This window comes from Pavona decussata, unplaced genomic scaffold (assembly GCF_977016875.1).
Source record: "Pavona decussata unplaced genomic scaffold, jaPavDecu1.1 SCAFFOLD_84, whole genome shotgun sequence".
Taxonomy (NCBI): Eukaryota; Metazoa; Cnidaria; class Anthozoa; order Scleractinia; family Agariciidae; genus Pavona; species Pavona decussata.
In genome coordinates, this window is record NW_028145502.1 from 2,212,501 (window position 1) to 2,235,935 (window position 23,435).

Consider the following 23,435-nt stretch of genomic DNA (forward strand, 5'->3'; position numbering starts at 1 on the left):
GTTTTGTTAAACGCCGTCCAAACTGTCTTTTAATAACTGACCCTTTGATTCCAGTGTAATGACTAATCGTTAAAGATTCTTTCAAAAATTTTTGACCCTCAGTTTTGACTTAGACTTGTCTTGAGCGCCGGTTAGCTTAAAATTAGCTTTCAAAACTACTGTTAATGAATGAGATGAAAACCTCGATTAACTTTTATTCGTGGATTAACGTTAATCGGCTTTTGAACGACCGGGCCCAGAGATGTAGTCAAGAAAAAAACCTCAGCACGCTCATAATAACAGGCTCGTTTGGACTGAGCACCTTAAGTATTTGTGTTCTGTTGAAATTTCAGCCGGTGATAAGATTTCTTTCAGGTCCCAGTTGTTCAAAGAGTGGATAACCAGCGGATAATTAACAATTAGACGGCGAGCTCGAGGTTTCTATCGGCTGATAGTTGGCGAGGGGCGAAGCCCCGAGCCAACTATCAAAGGCGGTAGAAACCGAGAGAGAGCCGTCTAATTGTTTTAGCATACCTCAGTGATCGATCTATCAAGCAAAAAAATCTTTTTATTTCATTAATTTTGATATATTTGTCCAATGATGCATGCTAAATCGCGCGCGCTCTGACAAACTGCCGTCTATTTAACAATTAGATTATGAGCTCGAGATTTCTATCGCGTGATAGCTGATGAGGGCGCAGCCTGAATCAGCTATCATGCATAGAAATCGAGAGCGAATAATCTAATTGTTTTAGTATAAATCTACTAGTCGCTCAAAACTAAACAAGTAAAATATCTATATCCTCATCGCAGACACTTTGAAAACGAGATGAAGTGGCCGTCATTTTGTTGAAAACCGCTACTCACTATCTATCACAGAATAGATAGCGAGTAGCATAGCCAATCAGAGAACGGCATTCGTGATGGAATGCTAGTAGATTTATACTAACGATCGATAGACGGCACCTGTGTAGCCAATCAGATTGCGCGTTACGCGATAGTCGGTCACTGAGGTATGCTAAAATGTGTTAGATGGAGTATATTTTATCCGCTGGATAGCGACTTATCCGCTAAGGCCAGACCGTGAAATTCGCCGGAAGTCGGCTCCAACCGACATCGCTAATAACCCCTTCCCTCCCCACCCTGACTTGCAGACACATGCGGGAAATACAAGGTAAACCAATAAACTTCGATTTTGTTTGTTTTGTGTCATTTTTTTCAGGGAGATTTGTGGGCAGAAAGCAGTTTTCTTGGATATAAGCTACACTTCTACGCCTGCATGGAGGGCGAGGTGTATGATGTCACAGAATGGGCAGCTTGTCAGGTATATAAACTGTATAATGGACTTAATGTGCCTTTCAATAACGTGCGAACTCTGATCTCACAGCCGTCAATCATAATTAGGTGGACAACCTACTCACGGGACAATACAGAAACCGACTAAGAGGATTGAAATCTGCCTCCAATAAGTTACAGTTTGTTGCTTGAGTCCACCTTGACAAGATAAGGAACGAACTTTTTTAAGTGTTAGTGAGTCTAGCGTTTCTTGTAATTGAGGATAGTAACACGTGATTGTTTATTTGCAGGGTCTGGGGAATTATCGGTTGGAGCCCAATCCCCACACGGTTCATCTGAAACTGAAGACTCGGCAACCTCAACATAGCGGCTTCAACTCCAGGTGCCTGTTTAACACTTTACTTTCTTTGTCTATGTTAAGTAGGATATTCCAAAGGCCCCTAGAATCTTGCTTTGTCATTGTTTCTCAAGGAATAAAAATTCCAAAAGAGAATTGTAACTAAAAGTTCAAATGAAGATATACATATTTCAGAGCCGGATTAAGGACAGTGCCTACTTTTGTTACTGCGCATACGTTCTGCGCATCTCGAAGATACTCGGGCTTCCTATGGGTGGTGCCTACTAATACAGGGATATTTTTGCGTGGATTAAAACTATGCGGAAAAAGCAGTACTATTCAAGTTCTCTTGGTATCCAAAAAGAAAGTTTGGGGTAACCATGCATTTTTCAGAGATAATAAAGCTTCAATTTGGAAAAAAAAAAAAAAAAAAAAAAAACGCCATGCATTGCTTTGAATTTCTAGTTACTTTTTTTTTTAGAATAATTGTTGCTTAATTATCTCTAAAAGATGCGTGGTTACCCCCAATTATCATTTTGGATTTCAATAGCCCTTGCTAAGATCTACTTTCCCCGCATATTCAGAAACCACGCGAAAATACTTCTTTATTAGTAGGCACCGTCCTTAACATTTCTACCGTTAAATGGAAACGCTTTTTGACACGGGAGGAAAATGGCCAGCGAAGGCATTTATAACCTTTTTGCGCCAAATCCCGGTTGAGGAATATTTTTGGTCCCTACACTTTCTTTCAAAACTCGCTTTAAAACATCTTCGTTTTGTTACTTTCTTTGCAGAACGGAGGAGGAAGATTTTGAGAATTTCATGCGCGCGTTTTTCGGCCAGTTCAACCCATCTAAAGATGACCGATACCATGGATCACACAAGCAACCCAAGCAAAGAAAAAGGAAGAAGAGGCGTTAATAATTATATGGCGTTAAGTTAATGCCGAATCGAAGTAACATAACGGCTCTCACTTATGCCCTTGATCAGTTCGCCCACGATGTATGACATAATAATATAGGTCATGATGCAAAGCTTATGTAGCGCTTATTATAATGTCTCTAAACACTTTACAATTCTAAAAAGCTAAGTTACAACGTAACTTTGCTTTTTAGCTATAAAAATTGTATAACGTCATGTAATCTTTGTATACGACAAATCGCTGCTAGCCGCTAGCGGTTTTCACAACTCCCCAAGTGGCCAGAGGCGATGACAGGCGGCAATATTCGTAGGCTTTGTAGAGTGGTTTTCAATGGAGCGTCAAAAGAAATTCGCGTTTGCTCTGGTTTTGCTTTACTACGGTCTGTGATTGTTTAAGAAAAGTCGCGCCATTTTTTCAACCAATGAGAAGCAAAACCAAAATTAATCGTGCGTCGCTCGCACGCATTTTCCCGCGCTTGGCGCCGGTTATTTGTAGTTACTTCGAGTTCTGATTGGTTCATTCTCGTTGATGTCTGCTCTGATTGGTCAGATTAATAGCTTTGGCTTTGGATTTTAGCACCCAAATGAAAACTGCTCTAACGTGTCACTCGCATTCGATATTTGAATGTTTCTTTTTGGTGTTCAAGTATTGGCGAGGTTGTATGGGGAAGAATTGACTGGTGTTCCAATAAATCAAAGAGATTACGGTGTGTGAAGCTACTTACGTTTACCGTCCCTATACGCCCATAAAATGGCTCAACGAAATGGTGTTACAAGGGGCCATGAATACAAATAGGGTGCACTGAGGGAAAAAAAGACAGAAGGGGAATCTTGTTCAATTGTTTGGTGTACATGTAGATTTAGCCTCCAATGCAGAAGTTCTTTAGCTCGTTACGTCACGCATTCCTCGTCACGTTGGGAGGAGTGCGTGACGTGCGAGCCAAAGGACATCTGTGTTGGAGACCAATGTAGATTACGACATAAACTGACTAGAAAGGTAATAAGGCTTAAGGTACCAGAAACAAAGGAGAGATTTATATTTAATTTCAATATAAAGTATAACATTGTTTAAAAGGAAAATCCTATATTTGCTAGTTAAAATTATATTTTGTATTAATTACACTTTTTGACGGCGTTTATGTTTCAAGACGCGTGTATGAATGCAAATCTAATAGTTGTTTCATCAGTTGGTGTTGAGTTGTAAAATAATAAAGTTTACTGTTATTTTCTAAGAGGTTGTCCTTTACTTTCCATATTACAGAACTTAGAAATACTGCTTTTGGGGATGCATCAACGTAGTAAACAGGCTTGTTATTTTTCTAGACAAGAACCTTAACTTCTATTCACCAAGTTGTATAAGCTTTTCCCCAGATAATAATATAACCATTTAAAAGTCTTGATGAATTTCATTCATTTCTGAAATCAAGATAAATGAAGGAAGTCGTGTCTTAGGTGGAGATGGGTTTGAAATGTCAAAAATAAAAACTACATAGAAATTCACTGATGCCACCCGAGAAATTTCAAGAGCCTGCAAATGCATTAGAGTAAACGATCCCAAGAATTGTATGGGTTGTGAACTACTCAATAATATGACATTTTTTTCCTGTAAACGAAAGACCTTTTTAAGACCAGTTTGCTGACAAGTTTCATTGCAACTGTCCAAATCAGATTGACCAAGTTGTAATTTACTTTTAAAAAAGAAAAAAGAATACCCTCCCAAGAGTTATGATTAAATTGGGGTCGCTGTTTTTGTTTCTGCTGACAAGAACTAGACGAAAATGTTCTCACTGTACATAACTTTCCGTCGTGAGAAGCATTGGACTGCTACCAAACATGAGTTACTACACAACATACTAACCGGCTTTGTGTGGTAACGCTGTACAGTTGCAGGCTCAGTTGGTACATTTCACGAAGCTGTTGAGAAGGGAGTTTGAGCGGAAAATCTGAATACAGAAACGAATGAATAACTTTTGGACTCCACATTCCTCTGGTGAAGATCAGATATTTATTTAGAACTGAACAGAGCTATCGCTATGGACAAGTACAGCAAACTTGTGGTTGGGATCAAGGTTGACATACAGCGAACGGACGGTCAGTGGAGTTTTTGTAACGAACGTCATATCTATGTTTATAGAAAATTTGTTTTGTTAGTTTTCATGATTCGTTAACTGAGAAATAGATCCCAACTCTGCTTTTGGGTTTAAAAATTTCAAACCTAATAGCTATGATTTTGTTGATACGTTGATGACAAGACGATTAATCTTGCAGGTAAATACGCCGGCGCGAAAATTTGCCAAGTTTATAATTAATCAGAATTAATTGTTGGTCTATTTTGGATAAATGTAAACATCTCAGCGCTACAAGTTTTTTCCCTAGTTACGAGACTTTCCTTAAAGTTTATGTTTGCTCAGATTATTATACGTTAAATTGTACATTTGATCGTTGTAGGTGACAAGAATTCTAAGGTATTTTGAGGAGACGTTATTTCGGTTGTCTAAGCGAACAAGCATGTAATTAAAGCTTATTCATTTTCGCGGTGACCAACCGTCGTGTACAGTACAATTGTAGGGGGATATAATTTTATGGGATCCTGATGTTGATAAGATGAAATGCCAGTTCTTAAATCGTTCCTTTTACCACCCCATTTTGTAACGTCAAGTCGTCGACGTTGTAGTCCTAGAAACCATGTTTCTTTCTTTAATTTGTCATGATGGTGTTAATATATTATTGGGATTACAATATCTTCATTTAAACTGTACATATTATTTATTTACTTTGGTTACTCTGCCAATAATAATAGTGAAATGTTTTAAAAGACACCACCAGATAGAAAGAAACAAATGCATTATTTGTAAACATGAAGTGAAACATTTTAAACAAGGGATATTTCCTAGCTAAAGGGGAATTGAATGCCCCTGTGATATGCTCATAATATGGGCATTACCTTTTGATCCGCAATTGACCTTCAGCTAAGCCTCCTTGTTTTCTCTAAAGATGTGGTCAAGTAGAAAACATTAAGAAGTTTAGCTTGAAGGAGAAAAAGGGTCAGTTCAATTTCCACCACTTCCTTTGATCAGTTTCTTGTGAGAACATGCTCATTTCCCGAACACACAGTTTTCTTCCTGTGCAGATCAAAAGCAACTGAGGAATAGAGAAATCGCAAGACTAGCGTTCCTGTATTGACGTCACACCCCCACTGTGCCCAGTCTCACATCTTGTGTGCTATCAGTATTGTGCCCAACTGGAAGAGTGAAATTTGACACTTTTATACACCTCATACCAGTTCTAACAACATGAAGATTTTGTCAAACAAATAAAAAAATCTGCCATATATACACTTTAAATTCCACCATGTTTGTGGAGTAAATATCCAATTTTCAAACTAGATGTTTCTTTTCAAACATGCAGGGCGTATCCACTCATCAATGATAAGTGGTATCAACCTCGACACCAAAAGCGTGACAGTAGAATGGTATGAAAATGGAGAAACAAAAGGAAAAGAGGTACATAACAAAACAACTGTTTGCATGGCAATTGTCTTTGTTCCTTAATAACATAATTTATTATACATTATAACAGGTTTGTTCAGAACTTGTAAGAGCAGTTTGCTGTCTATATTAAAAGGTTTTGTTTTTCAGTCATTTTCCTGTTTTGATCAGACATTCAGGTGGACTCTGAATGAACAGTGCCTACAATTTATTGCTGTCGGTGACTCTTTCATTTTTGTCCTCTTTAAAGTTCTAACAAATTGACCAGATAACTGGCTGTTGTACATTCTTTCATTGTACATGTAGATTGAAGTGGATCAGATCTTTGCATTGAATCCAACTCTTGTTGTCCAACCGAAACCGAAGCCGGCGACAGCTGCAAACAAAAGGATCTCCACAACCCCTAGCAACAAGGTAGGATGGTCATAGTACTGTCAACAGATACTAAAAACATTCCCCTTATTGTTACAGTGTAAAGATTTCCCTGAGAGTCCTAAGAAGTTCTTCAAAACTGAACATAAGGTTTTAGCTCTTGGATGAAATGAGCCGGTCCATTGAGATTTAGTAGTTGTCTATCCCTTTGAGCCATAAAAATGCGTGATCAGGGAGGGACAGTATCATTTTTTTTTTTTTTTTGTATCATAGAAAACCTTATCACAACTAAACAATCACCTGCACTTGCAGCAGGAAATCGGAATTCTTTTTAATATTTTATATTGTTTTGTTTCCTTTTTTAGAATGCAAGAAATGAAAATCATGGAGTACCATCACCTAAAGTTCATCCACCATCAGGTTAAAGATAAATGAATAAATAAATAAATAAATAGAAAGATTTATTAATTTTCTAGTTTTATTTGATTGATTGATTGATTGATTGATTGATTGATTGATTGATTGATTGATTGATTGATTGATTGATTGATTGATTGATCAATAAATTGACTGCAACTGATTGACTGACTGATTGATTGATTGGTTGATTGATTGATCGATCGATCGATTAATAGAATGACAGAATGACTGATTGGTTTATTTTATTGACTGATCGGTTGATTGATTGAATGATTGATTGATTGATTGATTGATTGATTGATTGATTGATTGATTGATTGATTGATTGAGTGATTGATTGATTGACTTGTTTGCAGCCAAAGTTGAGCGCCCCATGGCTCTGAACCTTGGTAATGAAGATGATGGAGGCTCGCAGATTGAAATTCCACAAAAAGATAATGCGGGGTCCAATGCAGGTCAGTTAAGTCTTTATTTCTCACCACCTCCCTACTGTTTGCCCAGACTCTGTTGTATGCATCATCTTCACTTTACATAAAACTTTTAAAATCCTAGCTGCTTTGTTGTGGAGACATTTTCAGAGCTTGTACAAGTCAACAAATGTCCTTTTTACTTATTGTTTCCAGTGAATAGAAGACGATCCAACTGTGTTAAAGAAATTGAAAGGTTGAAAAAGAACAGAGAAGAAAGAAGGTAATGAGCTGCATATAGGCGTGGCCATTTCTAGTTCTGCAGTCTGTTAATATGTAGAATACTCATTGGGATATACATGTACAGGTGTCTGAATTTGGGCAGTGGTGGCTTAAAGATCCGCAAAGTAAAATCCAGGCACAACAGGGAGATATCAGTGACATCCCTGTAAAGGAAAACCACCCCACCCCAGAAGGTAGCCACCAACAGATACCATCATCATACTAAAGTGTGTAGTTCCAGGAAATAGCCCCCTCTCACCCCGCCAGCACTTACAAACAAAGAGGGTCTTGGGGAAGGGTTCAAGGGGGTGGGGGAGGTCTCAAAGGCCAAGTTAAGGACGGTGCCTACTAATATCGAAGTATTTTTGTGCGGTTTATGACTATGCGGGAAAAGCAGATCTTGGGAAGGCCTATTGGAATCCAAAACGAAAATTGGGGGTAGCCAAGCATTTTTCAGAGATAATTAAGCAATAATATCTCTAAAAAGCGCCAAAATATGAAGCAATGTATGGGATTTTTTCCTAAATTGAAGCTTAATTATCTCTGAAAAATGCATGGTTACCCCCAATTTTCTTTCGAGATACCAAAAGCGTTTGGTAAGTTCTGCTTTCTCCACGTAGTTTTAAACCGCGGAAAAGTATCCCTGTATTCGTAGGCACCACCCATAGGAGTTTCATAGGAGACCCGAGTACCTCGAGATGCGCAGAACGTATGCGCAGTAACAATAGTAGGCACTGTCCTTAAATTATAATTTCCAGAGTGGTATGGGTCAGGGTGGTCTTAAGGTCTTAGGGGTCAAGAATCTGGTAATGTGTAAATATGTTAGTAGAGACTGGGGAGTGGGGGATGGGTGGGGATGTTGAATCTGAATAATACTCAAGGATGGGAAGGGCACAATGAGAGATGCTTTTGGACTCTGTTGACTTGAGGTTGACATTAATCACTTTAATTAAATTTGGTTAATAACCCACGTGACATTTTATGCACTTACTGTCACTCATACATTTGTCATCCACAGGGCTCAACAACAGGAGCAGAGAGAAATGAAACAACGTCTCCAACAGGAAGTTGATCCTGGAAACCCCAGCTGGGAATTTTTACAAATGATAAGGTGATTGTTAACTGTTTGACAATTTGACATGCAAGATGTATTAAGATTTTTGAAAACAGCTTTGTTATGGATGTACTAAGTTATCCAAATGTGGGGGAATGATGATATGGTATCATCAGTTATTGTAGTAACTTGGTGTTATTTTTATTGATAATATTTTTCTTTCTGAAAAAAGGGAATACCAAGCAGAATTAGAAGTAAAAGGATTGACCATGACAGACCCGGTAGGTACAGGTTCACTGCTTTTGAACTCGTACATCCATTCACAACCCAAGAAACAGGTCTACATGTATGCCCATAACAGGACAAGAAAATCATAGAATGGGACAAATATTCAGCCACTTTTAAGCCTTTATGGCTTTCTAATTAATATTACAAAAAATCAGTGACTATCTGGCTACCCCACCCCACCCCCCTCACCATCCCCTTCAAAAATAATAAGTACATCCCTCAAACAATTAGGTCACCCACCCTATCCTTAAGTGTGGAGGCGCGGTGGTATAGTGGTTAGCGCGTCGGACTTTCGGTCGGAGGATCCGAGGGTTGTTGGTTCCAGGCCAGGTTGGTCTCTTCATTGCTTTGTTGTTTCCTTAGACAAGATGGATGGACTAGCATCCCATTCAGGGAGAGTAGCAACACTCCTACATGCAGTTGCTTCATACTACAGAAACCAGGCTATGCTCCGGCCTTGTGGGCCACTTAATTAGGCTCTTGTGCGACTTTACTTTACCCTATCCTTAAGTGCCTTGGCGTTTATTTCAGGATTTACACTTGCCGGTACATTCAATAACAACATGTTACGGCACGTGAATCCATATTCAAGTGGCATTAACCCTAAATACTATCTCTACAAGAAAAGAAGCCAGTCTCCTATTCTTGTTGTCTCTTCAGTCATTTCCAAACTCTGAAGAGTCAGCCATCTTTACTGTGGAACTTTGCTACACATAATACATGTAGCTGGTTGCTGGCTGCTAAATGCCAACCCAGTGCATGTGTAGGTCATTCATGGATTTGTAGGCTTTTGCTCATCTCTGACTGTCATGAATTTGACATTTATTCCACAGGTTGTCAATCACCAAATTTGTGTCTGTGTACGCAAGAGACCCCTGTCTAAGAAAGGTACTTACTAAATTAAAATCGAAAACACCTTTTTGTGTTCCTCAGAACTTGCAAACTGCAGAAGGGGGGTTAGGGTTATGCTGATAAATAACAGCAGAAATTTGATGTTTATAAAACCAATAATTAGTCAGGGGTTTTAAAACAAATCTTTAAGGTTTTTAGCCTGCGAACATCATCATCTGATGACCAGAAATATTTCTGCTGTTCACAGGCTACATGGTTTTATATGCTGGTTTTAAGATAAACGTCAAATTTCCACTTCAGGGGAAACTGTCAGACCACTAGTTCTAAGACAGAGCACCTTCTAGCTTTTATTGTGTACCATTATTTTTGTTTTTCTAAACAAAAATCACTGGAACTAGTACTGGCATTTGAAATTCACAGCTCGCCAGTTAGGCTGTTTAGATGAATAAGTACACAACTGAAATTTGTGTAAATTTATTTTCCTACAGAACTCAATAAAAAGGAAGTTGATGTTATCATTGTACCAAGTGGTGATTACTGTGTGGTATGTAATTTGCTGACAAACCTTTGCCATTTTTTTCTGAAACACTGTCCATACTATCTTTTAATAATGGATCATGTATCCCAATGTGTTTTGTGTGTTTTTAATAACACAAAGTTGTACAGGGCCTTGACTCTCACAAAATCTTGAATATGATATATTCATTATTTGTAGGTGCATGAGCCTAAACAGAAGGTTGACCTCACAAAGTATCTGGAAAATCACAAATTTTGGTAAATTGCTTTTATCAGTTTTTGAATGATTTGCTGTTTTTTTGTTTTATTGATTGATTCAGTTATTGTTAAACTGATACTTTTAAATAATTCTTAAATTGCCCTGTTTGTTTGTTTTATTATTTAAAGTTGTCAATATTGTTTTTATTTATTTTGATTATAATTGTATGCTTTTTCTGTCAGTGTTATGAACCAATAAAACAGTATATATACTGTTTTTCACTCTTTGAATTTTCTCATTTCTTTTCTATTTTTTTTTTTCAAGGTTTGATTACGCTTTTGATGACAATGCAAATAACGAGTTAGTGTACAGGTGAGAGCCAGACATCTTGTGTACATAGGCACTAGATTTCTTGGGAGGGTTTGTCTTTCTAGAGCAAATTTGACTGATTAAAGTCAAAACAGTCTGGTTCAAAATATCATACACATGAGGACTAAATCATTTTGCAGTTAGCCTGTTGAAAATGCAAACGTTTTTCATCATTCAAATTAGTCATCATTCCTTTTTTACTGGAAATCAAAGCTACAGTAATTTCTTCAAGTTACCTTCTGAGATGGTATTAATGTGTCCTGCGAAATGCCGCAACCAACCATTCGATGTCAGACACCTGTCAAATTAATGATTTGGCTATCACAGCATTATCCAAGCTTTTAACCAACACACTTCAATCATTCTTCTCTCAAACTACATTCATTTTAAGTTTTGTGGTTTTTGACCAAATGGCACACCCACAGATGCATGTTTGATTTAACTTTGAAAGCGGCTTGCCACACTTTACCAGACTAAGTAAAAGTCCATGTAGTTTTGTTAACTAACTGAATGTGCAAATAGCAAATTGTTGTAGTGAAACACACTCTTAGTAATCAAGTTGACATAATTTTAGGCCATTTGTACATGTTATTGTGGTTTTCAAAATCATTGAACAAATGTCAAGCAAAAGGCAGGAACGTCCCAAAACATCTTTCCAGAGCTCACATCTAACAATCTGACAAGTGTTGTTTTTATTTAATATGTTCTGCAGATACACAGCCAAGCCTCTTGTTGACACAATTTTTAATCAAGGAATGGCAACATGTTTTGCTTATGGTCAGACAGGCAGTGGAAAAACTCATGTAAGTCGCATGCAATGAGCTTCTTTTGAAAAACTGTTTGTTTTGGTCATAAGTTGAGAAAATGAGAATGTTTTTATTGGGTATCTTTCAGACTATGGGTGGAACATTTTCCGGGAAACAACAGGATTGTACCAAAGGAATTTATGCATTGTCAGGTTGGTGAAGCTCACAGAACTATTTTCTGAAAATAACATAAGCATTTTAATCAGTCCCTGTTGAAGGTTAGATTGTGTTGTTCCAGAAATTATCCATACTCCTCCCTGAGAGGGTTTTTGGTTTGGCCCCTACCTCACCCCACCCCTCTAGAAATTCCAATTTAGCTTCAGACAGTCCCCTCCTTGGGTTTGGATTTTCTTGGAACTGCACATTGACGCTTGGTATCCAACCTTGGAGTGGGAAAATTCCACTATCTAGACTGCAAACAGTCCCTTTCTAAGGGATAGTAAATCGTGCAAACCACACCCGCGCGCGCGAATTAAACTGCCTTTCACGAGGAGACGCGACGCGAGGAGGGAAGGGGTGGGCAATTTTCGCGCGCGCGTGGCTCCCTCGCTTTACTGTCCCCACCCCAGAAAATATATAAGGGACTGCTTGTAGTCTGTCTACTACCAAATGCCACTTATACTGTCAGTACTATTATTACCCTGCCGGCTGAGCGTTTTTTCTGGCAAGCGTTTTTAGCATGTACCTAGTCGTTCGCGTCTCTTGTATTTGGCGTAGTCGGCTTGTTTATCGTCTCCGAGAGAAACTCTTTCGGGGAAGCTAAACAAGCCAACTGCGAAAAATACCAGAGACGCGAACAACTACGTACTTGCTTAAAGACTTGCCAGAAAAAAACGCTCTACTAGCAGCTGGGTATACTGTTACAAACTAATCGTAATATTTTGGAGTAGAATCACCAAACGTAAACCACTTAGGAACAATGAATGGATGTTCGCGTGTGTCTATCTGTGCACAGAATATTCCAAAGTACTTTTTAGAAGAATCCTGCAAATGGACTCAGTGCTGACATGATCTTGTTACTCTGCTCACAGGGTAACTAATTCCAGAAATGCAAAGGCCATTTCTGTCACATGTAACTTTAAATGTTCTCTATCTGATATAATACATTTGCTTTTTACTAAAAATCGTAAAATTAACTTTATTTTTATTAAGCACGAAAAGATCTATTTCAAGGTATTGTTGTTGTTTTGTCTTGTAGCTCAAGATGTTTTCAGATTGAACAAATCACCAAAACATAAAAACAAGGATCTTCTAATATCAGCTAGCTATTTTGAGATTTATGGCAGCAAGGTAAGTACTGCAAGCTAGCGTTATAGTTTATAAAGAAGCTGCATGATGTCGCTTTGAATTCTCCTTGGAAGCTTCCTTTATTGCTGCCCACACAATGTAGTTACTAGTACCTCGATGTAAATAACGACCTTTTTCAAAAATGTCTTTCATGAATTTGATTATTTTTATTTTTCAATGTTAAGGTTTTTGACTTGCTCAATAAAAGAAAACGCTTAAGAGTATTGGAGGATGGTAATCAACAAGTCCAGGTAAGATTGACATTCAGTGGCTGAAAGTTTTGTGTTGCCTTTTTCTAGCGGCAATGTTAGATAAACACTTCACGCCATCTTTCCTGGGTGTTTCTTCCTCTGTTTGTGCTTAAGTTTCCTTTGTTGATCAGTTCTACAAACTTGTGTCAGAATTAAAGATTTTTTTTTTTTGCCTAACTTGAAGGACACCTGGTCTAAATCGCGTTTTCCCGCACTTTGTGCCAGATGCACGTCTAGTTACACTTTGTAAAGCCTGGTTTACACGTACGACGCAAGCATAAGCATAAGCACAAGCATAAGCACAAGGATGTTTACACGTGCGATAAACGTAAGCATAAGGTGACATACGCAAGCGCAGAAGCACAAAAATGTGGCAGAATCGCGCGCCTGGACTGCCTTTTGGCGCGAGATTTGATTCCAACATGGCGGACTAGAATGTAGGCTGACAACTTGTCACTGTTTTTCAGTTTCCTTTTCTTGTGCTTGTTCTTATGCTTGCGTCGTCCCGGTTTACACGTACGACGCAACGACCCGCATTCGGTAGATGTTTACAGGCATACGAAGAATATTATCAACTCGCGATCGAGCCCGAAACGAAATCAATGGCACAAGCACAAGCACAAGAGAATGGAAACCGTTCCATTCCCGGTTTACACGTACGACGCAAGCATAAGCACAAGCGCAAGCACAAGGCGCTTATCCTTGCGTTGCACCGGTTTACGCGTAGGTTTCTTGTGCTTCTGCTTGTGCTTATGCTTATGCTTGCGTCGTACGTGTAAACCAGGCTTAAAGCATGCGTCTTGTGCATCACTTTGCAACATATGCACGTCTAGTTACACTTTGTCGAGGATGCATGTTTTGCAGCACTTTGCAACATGTGCATGCACGCACGCACGCATGCACGTACCAACCACTGTTTACAGCGAATAACATTGACCAATCAATCAATAACCATAGACATAGTATGTACCATGGACTTCCTCTCGGATTGTCGAAACGTTAGCAAGCTGAGTTCTTGGCGATTTATGATCTTAATTTGCCGACTTCTGAGAAACATATCCTGTTAAGTAGCACTTTACACCACGCACATGAGATTGTTTTGCTGCACTTTGCACCAGATACTCGGTAACTAGTCGTAGCCATTTTTAGTCTTGTATTCTTTGCAGGGGACAACCATTTCTTTCTATGATCACAGTTCATTTGCTTGCACAGTCTAAAGTTTGTTTTAATTCATTTTCAGGTCTGTGACCTTGAAGAAAAGATAGTGCATTCAGTGCAGGACACTTTAAAGCTTATAGAGCTCGGTAATAAACTCAGGTAAACGGCTTATTTTTCAAGTGTTTCCGGAGGCTGTCTTAACAAGCATTATAGACCCATCGGTTAGCAAATCGGGTGATTTTATGATATTGACTCACTGTATTATATGGTGGCTTCCACAGGACCTCTGGGCAGACGTCAGCCAATCAGAATTCCTCTCGGTCTCATGCTGTGTTTCAGATTATCTTGAGAAAGAGGTTAGTTTGTTTCTGATTATACTTTGTTCGGACGCAAGTCGATTACATGTAGGCGTTTTTGTTGTGGTATATCTTGGTTGAGGAAATTCCTGAGAGTAACTTCCACAGCTTCAAGAAAATGGTAAAGAAACGAACGGGTACTAAGTTTAATGTCCCACGGTTGGATCAGGGAAGCGTTCGTTTTTTGCTTGATTTGTGTGCTTGTGTAATTCAAGGATCATTGAAATAGAGCGGTTTTCAATCGATTGTCGTAAAACCAAAACCAAAGCAATAACTCTGGCCAATCACAACAGTTGCAAACAGCGCAATGAACCAATCAGAATTCAAAGAAAATACATGTAACCGTCGCCAAGCGCGGGAAAATGCGTGCGAGCGAGGCACGATTGGTTTTGGTTTTACATCTTATTGGTTGAGAAAGCGGCGCCAGTTTTATCAACCAATCACAGCGCGTAGTAATGCAAACCAAAGCAAAAACGCAATTACTTTCGACTCAATTAAAAACCGCTCTAATTTCTAATAGTGTATCTATGTTTCCGAAGTGGTTTTAGCATTTCAGATACTTTATCTGTATGCTGTAAGTTACAGCCTTCTTATTGAGCTTGTCTCAATAATTGTTTTATTGTCATCTGTGCTTTTAGGGGTTACAGAAAGGATGGTGGAGGGGGCCATCTTTATGGCAAATTCTCGCTAATAGATTTAGCAGGTAAGCAAACAATCTAAGCAAGGCACTGGCTTGCTTTCGGAACCGTTGTGAAAACTGCGTTTAGTTTCTGTACTAAAAGATGTGACCAGGCAGCGGTACAAGGAAGATTCCATAAAACGTTCTTTAAGCTTTATATTTGAAGAGGTACATCTAGAGCTTTGAGCTTTGCTTAGTTTTAAGTTTGAGGGAAGTAAAATTAGTTGTAATTTACGTTTTTTCTTCTTTTGAACCCAGGGAATGAAAGAGGAGCTGACACGTCAACCGCTGACAGAGTAACACGTCTTGAAGGCGCGGAAATAAACAAGAGTTTACTGGCTTTGAAGGTTGGTTTGTATGGTTGAAACTGTGAGTTTGAAAGCCTTCAAAACAAAGCTTGAGAAAATACCAAACTAATGTTGTTTTCAAGAAGAGACCAAAATTAAACTCGTTTATTTTAAGTGGAAATCATCTTGGTGGTGGAGTAGATTTTTGTGGTTTTGTTTGTAACCTCGGAAGCTCGTTTCTTTTATGTGGGGAAGGTGTGTCACGTTGTAATAGTCTGTAACTGCATCTCGCACGTCTTCTCAGGAATGCATCAGAGCTCTGGGAAGAAAGGGCGCTCATCTTCCGTTTAGAGCGAGTAAACTTACTCAGGTGAGAAACTTCACTCAGTCGTAGAGCGGTTTTCAATTGAGTGTCGCAAGTAATTTCGCGTTTGCTTTGGTTTTACATTACTACGCTCTGGGGTTGGTTAACAAAACTTGCGCCACTTTCTCAACCAATGGGAATTCAAACCAAAATCGCCGCACGCGTTTTCCCGCGCTTGGCGCCAGTTACATGTGTTTGCTTCGAATTCTGATTGGCTCGTCATGTTGTTTACATCTGTTGTGATTGGTCAAAGTAATTACTTTGGTTTTAGTTTTGCGATACTCAAATGGGAACCGTATAATGGCTATTATCGTTATAAGTGCGGTCTTCTTCCGAATGTCGACAGCAGTTCACATTTGTTTTGATTCTTCTCTACTCTGTGATCGGTAAATAAAAATCGTATCATTTCCGACAAACCTGGTAACAGCTGATCCAAACGCCTGGCCGGCATTGACCTGCGTTTCCCGCGCTTAGTATTTGCTTCCTGTTGTTATTGGTTTGTGGGGTGAGCGTCTTGTGATTGGCTAGAGTGATTGTGATTGCGTCTTGTGATTGGCTAGAGTTATTGAAACAGTGAACACTTAATCCACTGAACGGAAAAAGATGGCGGCTGTACATTTTACCACAATACCTTGCAAACCTGAGTTTGTAGCACAGCTAATAGGTACATAGAGAGCCTTTTTTGTTTGTTTGTTTGTTTGTTTCTTGTGAAATTCGTGCCTGTACTAACAATATTGTGTATGCTAGGTTTGGAGATTTAAGAACTTTTCTGTGCGTTTTTATTTGCGTTTTTAAGGTTTTCGTACGCTAAGAATAGACCCTTCTCCAAAATGGCGGCAACAGATTTGAATGAGTTAAAAGTGAACTGAATGAAAAACGTATACCAGCACTGGAAAGAGCACCTTTACTTTAGTAACCTTGCAAAGTTTCAGCATGTTAGGTGTTATATCAGCTTAGGAAATGTAAGATGAAATTTGACAAATTTACAGACGTTTGTATGACTGGGGGTATACGTCATACCCCCAGTCATACACACGTCTGTAAATTTTTCATTTTTCAACTTACATTTTCTCAGCTGATATTACACCTGATATGCTGAAACTTTGCAGGGTTACTAAAGTAAACGTGTTCTTTCTAATTTAATTTTAACTTATTTGAATTTTCGGCCGCCATTTTGGAGAAGGGTCGATTATGGATAAATGTACCAGTCGCAATCGTTTTCGGTAGGGTGGATTGAAAACTGCTCTTTGTGATGAAAACCTACTGGCACATATTCAGTCGTCCAATTGTCAGTTAATGTACGGTAATGTTATTATCGTTAATTCCATAGGTTCTCAGGGATTCATTCATCGGTGAAAACTCCAAGACGTGCATGGTGAGTTTGAATGTGTTTAGAGCAGACAAATGAGTAATAAATTTAGCAGAGACGAGGATAGCTTCATAGCAGTGAAGATTCTAATGTTGCTGTTATACTTTTGTTTGCTTCAGATTGCCATGATATCTCCAGGAATGAACTGTTGTGAGCACACCCTGAACACGCTGCGTTATGCTGACAGGTTGGTTCACTTTGCCAGGGTGAATACAAGAAAATACTTTCTAACTTATGTTTTCAGAATATCGTCAAACAAACACCAACAACAGAAAATACTTCTCAGTAGCTTTCGTTTGAATTGTCACAGTTTGAGGTTTCATCCACAGACTCAAAAGTTATAAACACCTTGTACTGCATAATAAACATCACCATAGGAAAGTACTGCTTAGTAGCTTTCATTTGAATGGTCACTTTTTAGGATTTCATCCACAGACGCAAATGTTAGAACCATCTTGTACAGCATAATAAACATCACCACAGGAAAGTCCTGCTCAGTAGCTTTCATTTGAATGGTCACACCATAGGATTTCATCAACTTGCTCAAAAATTAGAACCATCTTGTACAGCATAATAAACAGCACCACAGGAAAGTACTGCTCAGTAGCTTTCATTTGAATGGTCACACTTCATTCACAGACATACGTTAGAACCACCTTGTACAGCGTAATAAACAGCACCACAGGAAAGTACTACTCAATAGCTTTCATTAGATAGAACCCACTTTGTGAAGCATATCAAATCGCTTATATTTGGTAAAGAGTATAGACCACAGTCAATGTCTGCTGTTGTACATTTGGTACCGGTCCATTTTGTTTTAACCTCGACAGAGTAAAGGAGCTTGGACCCGAGAGTAACGCAAAGAAGAAAGCTGCTCCTGCTGACGGCGGTGAAGATGAAAGTCCAGACGAGATGTCTTCCCTGTCTGATGGCCGACATATCAATAATGTGGATCTTGCTCTATTGTGTAATCACAGTGTAAGTGTTTAACTCACCATGTACTTTAGTTAGCAAGAATTATAAGAAATAGATGTGATGCGCATGGGTGAGGGAAGGGGTCGGGGAAGGGTGCTTTGTCTACTCGAAGTCTGAAGCGGGAGTCTCCCACTAGCGCTAGTTCATTTACGTCACCGCTCGAAGAAAGAAGAGCCCGGGCTTAAAGGAGTAGGCATGAGCTTTGAACGAGGCCAAGGGAAGGGAATTGACAAGTTTGAAGTAACGGGAAAAAACAGTAAAGAACTCCTTGAGTGTAGTAAAGTTTGGATAATCATAGACTCTTATCAGTCTCTTTCTACATAGTCGAGTGGGCGAGCTATGAGAAAAAGAACCAAATTGAAGCAAACGACCCAATAGGGCAGCTGGGGAGAGGCGGGAGAAACGAGAATGACTGTGATCGCCTCGCTCTTTTAGCCCTCCGGTTAGACTATCCCAATAGGGACCGCTACCAGCCTAGAGTAAACCCACCCAGACCAGATTAAAGTGGATATCAAACAAAGTAATAAGTTGGTTTTTATCTGCTAGTTTTAGAGCATTTGCCTTTGTTTGTTTTATTCAGGGATCAGGTGAGCAGTCCCAGGAGCTGTATACATTCCATGAAGCAGTCTCACAGCTGCAAGATGCTGAGGATAAATTAGTGGATGACCACAGGAAGAACATTGAGGTCAGCAAGTAATGTGCAAGCTCCTAGAACGAGCAATTGTACGCTTTGATTGCCTCCCTAATGTAGGCACACTGGACGATTTTCCCGAATCGTGAAAATCGCCTGATGTGCCTGGCTATTGCGATGGCGATTTTCGCCGATCGCCACGATCGGCGTATGAAGCCATGTCTGGTAAACTCCGATATCGACGATTAAATCCTCCGCCATTCGCCTAGTGTACCCGCTCTCGCAATTTTATAGGTCCGTCGTCAACTACTTTAACCAATCATACTGCGCGATTTTTATCTTCTGGCTTTTCAAAATTGGCGTAAAAATAGCCTAAATTGCTTAATTAAATGGTGGAGTTAAATTCTTTTTTCGGCAGAAATGTTTCTCGCTTTGCTAGTAAATAAACGTTCCCACAATTATCTGGTTGTCTTGGAATCATCGTAAAGAAAGCAATAGTTTATTGGTGCCGCCAAGAAAATTAACAAGGAAATCGTTCCAGTCAAACATTGTTTGAAAATGATGTATTATTTAGTGAGTGGCACAGGCATACTCAGCAAAAAGAAATCCGAGTACTACTATCAGGAGTCGAGCCTAAGACCTTCCGATTACTAGTTCGGATGCTCTACCAATGAGCTACAGGAGACTCGTTGGAGCTAAGGGAATAAAACTAGGTTCATGGGACAAACATCCTGCATACTGCAAGGAACTGATATTGTAGGTTAAAGCAGTTCATTCTCCAACCATAAGCACCTCTGATCACCAGGATGCGAAGACACTTCTACAAGAGGAAGAGAAATTAATGGAAAGAGTGGACACGGATGTAGACTATAACATGGAAGGTAAAGTTATTTGCCTCTCTCTAACTTTTTGCTTAAGAAAGCAAATCGTCAATTCGAGACCCTGGTCGACCACGCCATTATACTCGAACGCTGGTCAAGTTGCTCATAACCTTCTTGGTTTTGATTAAAAGAAAGCGTTGTCTGGGGATAAAACTTACGTATGTAAGAACGGGGAGGGGGGGGGGGGAGGGAGGGGAGCAGGGGAACTTAACCCGAGGTGGACGTCGTTTTGCATTTTCTTTGTTGTTTTGTGTATTTGTTTCTGTATATTGTGTTAGCTTCTGTAGCGATTCAATGAGAAGACCTATGGTCTGCTAGAACATTTCACACTTATCTAAGTTGTTGCTGTTGTTGTTGGTTTAATATTACAGACTATGTACGACGATTGGATGAAATACTGGCACAGAAGATCGAGAAATTCACCCAGCTGCGAGGTAAGGTTTCCTTTGTGTGCGATTCTGCCTAATTAGTATTGATGCAGTTTTAGTAGAGGAAGAGCTGGACAGAATTTGATTCATGACACTACTGGTTGTGTCTGTTGTATTTGTTCATAGGCTAGTAACCAGCCTTTTCCTTTCATCGTTCTAGCCTACGTGTAGCCGTACCCACCCCCCGAAGAAAAACGGGGGCTGGGTACGGCTACACGTAGGCTATCATCGTTCCTGCATATCAAGTCAGTGTAGGATCTCAAGTGTCAACTAACAATAGGTCATAAATTTACGAGTTGCTGTGAACCTCATTATGAAAGCGAGGTTTAAAGCTTTTCATGAGAAGATTAGTTTTAAAAACTTTACACATAGCCTCGCTTTCATAATGAGGTTCACAGCAACTCGGAAATGGTCTGTTATAACGTTTTATAATTTTTAAATGTAATTTTTGTTAACTATTTCTTTGTGTATTCACAATCGTTTCTTTTCTTTTTCCCTTGAAATTCTTCTCGATATTATGTATTCACAATCGTTTCTCTTTTTCCCTTGAAATTCTTCTCGATATTAATGGGCCATTTCCAAGTTGCTTTGACCCTCGTTATGAAAGCGAGGCTAAGGGCAGAGTTTTCTGTATGAAAATTCCTTTTTGGTTCATATACAAACAACACTCATTTTCATATGAAAATCTTTGCACTTAACCTCGCTTTCATAATGAGGTTCGAACAACTCGGAAATGGCCTATTCACCTGGATATTTGTTTAGTCTTTTAACATTATATATTTGTTTGTTTATCTGTTCCTTGTTTGTTTGGTTTTTTTTTTTTATAAAAATGCAGATAAAGTAAACAAGTTTAAGAAGCAACTGGAAGAAGAAGAAATGGCAAGCAGAAACATAAGAAAATTACCTGGTTATTGAGCGATTCGACAATCTTCAGCCCCGCAGGGATCAATCTTAGACCCTGCGCCTGTCGCCTTTCGAGCGTGAGTGAAGCTAAGCGCGAAAAAACCGGTTCGCGAAGGGATGCTTTGGATTTTAGACAGTTCAGTTCACATTGAGGGAACATTATTTAACTTGAATCATTGTAAAGTTCAGAATACTAGTGTGGAAAGATCTTCATGTACAAGTCATTTTCGTCAGTGGAGGTTTGTTTATTTATTACGAAGAGTCATTTATTGTATCAGTTATGGTGAATTTACCCCACAGTGTGAAAAGAAATATATGAGATTTAGATGTTACTGCTGTAATATGGCGAGTACTTATTGTTACCGTAAGCAGCTTTCTCTGTTGCGAGCTATGCAGCTAATTCTGTTTGTACTTTAGTGAGTTTAGTCGGTTTCACCGTTGGTCATTTTATTTCTAATTTACAGGAATTTTTCCGCGCCATATCCTAATTTTGTGATCCTGGGCGCGCGTTATTTCCCGTTCCTAGGTTTTTGCTATTGTGGAAATTTTGCTTAAACTTTTTGATTAAACAACGATCTTCTGTTATCGGGACATCAAACTTTTGCTATTGTAAAAAGTAGTAATTAAAAGGGAAAAGTTGGTGTCCGAAATTTTTCTTTAATAAGTTATTAGTCAAAAGGTTTTATTTCAAAGCAACATTTAGACGCGAAAAAGAAAGAGCTCTGAGGTTTGGTAGTTGTATTTAAATGAACATTACTCAGGCACTGCATGTAAAAATTATCGTGATTTTCTTAGTCTGTTCGGCAACTCCTTCCCTAACAGTTTACGATAATGATTCCAGCCATTAATGGCTTGCAGTCTCCAAAACGAGTTCTATCTGTTTACGGTCGAAAGAAAACTGCCATTATACTTCTATGATGTCATTAACCCTTTAAGCCCTAACAGTGATCAGCATCAAATTTCCCCTTGTGATATCAATGCTTATTCAACCCCTGAGGTCGTGAGAATTAAGGATATGATCACCCAAGGTGAATTTTCTTGATATTTTAACAACTTCTCTCTGGACTTTGTATGGGGACAAGATAGGAGAATTTGTTCTTTGATTTTAGGGGTTAAAGGGTTTAAGACACCCGTGGCGTACGACTAGCCCCAATGAGTAACAAAGCAAACAAAAATTCCAGAGAACATTTTTTTTTCTCAAGTAGATATTTCATCTGATAGCTAGTGTTACTTTTTTAAGTTGTCCTAACCAATGCAGATATACAACAGCAACATAACACATATAAAGCATTAATTGTTAGCATGAAACCACGGTGTGGTTTTAAGATAAAAATGTCTGTTTTAAACTTGTTACCAGTTCTGTGTGATCGAAAAAGAAGAAAGAAATAAAATTTCAACTGGATGTTGGTACAATCACGTCCTTGCGTGCTGGATAATACTAGCGTTGTATAGTGTTGTTTTCAATTGAGTGTCGAAGGTAATTTGCGCTTGCTTTGGTTTTCCTTTACTACGCTCTGTGATTGGTTAGAAAAACTCGCGCCACTTTTTCAACCAATGAGAACGAAAACAAAAACAATCGTGGTTTGCGCGCTCGCATTTTCATGCGCTTTACCCAGATTCGTGTCTGCTTCGAATTCTGATTGGTTCATTGCGCTGTCACGTCTGTTGTGATTGGCCAGAGTAATTCCTTTGGTTTCGATTTTGCAACAACCATTTGAAAGCCACTAAATCCACTCCAAAACAGATGGTTAATTATAAAGGCACAGTAATAAAATAAGATGTAGTATATTCAACCTGTTAAAGTACAGGACGGAAACATCTTATACTCATGACCTTCCGTTCACCCCTCGGATCCGTCTCCGCCCCTCCTCCGTCACTAATATGGCTCCGCACGCCCCCCCCCCCCCCCCCCATATTGTACGCCGCTTCTTTTTTTTATCCCAAGGTCGAGACGTTGACTACTTTATCTTCTCATTACAGTAGTTAATTCCCATTTTGTACTAACCCTCGAGGCGCTTATAAAAGGTGTATTTGGGACCATATTTGTCAGTGTCCACAAATGAGGTAAGTGCTTATGGAAGCTTTAGAATACAATCTTGTATAATATGAAGCTAGGAGCTTGAATAACTGTTCAAGCGTTTACAAAATAGTTAAAAACAAAACAGCGTATAAAAACATGTCCTATATATCAAATGTTGCTTAGCATAGATATTTTTACAGCTGCTGTATTAAAAAAAAGCCAAATATGTTTGCCTGTTTCGTTAGTTACCATGCCTAAAC

The 23,435-nt window shown here is 39.0% G+C and overlaps 2 protein-coding genes across 2 annotated transcripts in view; both read left to right on the forward strand.

The window, feature by feature from the left end:
* LOC146475396 (uncharacterized) overlaps positions 1 to 3,765 on the forward strand; it is a 14,256-nt gene extending 10,491 nt beyond the window's left edge. The window contains exons 12-14 of the mRNA XM_085115803.1: positions 1,202 to 1,303; positions 1,566 to 1,657; positions 2,407 to 3,765. Coding sequence (XP_084971929.1) covers positions 1,202 to 1,303; positions 1,566 to 1,657; positions 2,407 to 2,533 — 321 coding nt within the window. The 3' untranslated portion in view covers positions 2,534 to 3,765. The remainder of the gene's footprint in view (positions 1 to 1,201; positions 1,304 to 1,565; positions 1,658 to 2,406) is intronic.
* Positions 3,766 to 4,422: 657 nt separating this feature from the next.
* Positions 4,423 to 21,802, forward strand: LOC146475397 (kinesin-like protein KIF2A). The gene is made up of 28 exons (XM_085115818.1): positions 4,423 to 4,624; positions 5,942 to 6,036; positions 6,328 to 6,435; positions 6,759 to 6,813; positions 7,170 to 7,268; positions 7,437 to 7,503; positions 8,521 to 8,613; positions 8,789 to 8,837; positions 9,678 to 9,732; positions 10,185 to 10,240; positions 10,412 to 10,470; positions 10,736 to 10,783; positions 11,493 to 11,583; positions 11,675 to 11,738; positions 12,785 to 12,876; positions 13,059 to 13,124; positions 14,365 to 14,441; positions 14,564 to 14,638; positions 15,277 to 15,341; positions 15,576 to 15,664; positions 15,909 to 15,974; positions 17,299 to 17,343; positions 17,457 to 17,524; positions 18,168 to 18,315; positions 18,893 to 18,997; positions 19,749 to 19,824; positions 20,196 to 20,258; positions 21,088 to 21,802. The coding sequence occupies exons 1-28, from the start codon at positions 4,567 to 4,569 to the stop codon at positions 21,165 to 21,167; spliced, it is 2,112 nt and encodes a 703-aa protein (XP_084971944.1). The 5' UTR covers positions 4,423 to 4,566; the 3' UTR covers positions 21,168 to 21,802.
* Positions 21,803 to 23,435: the final 1,633 nt, after the last annotated feature.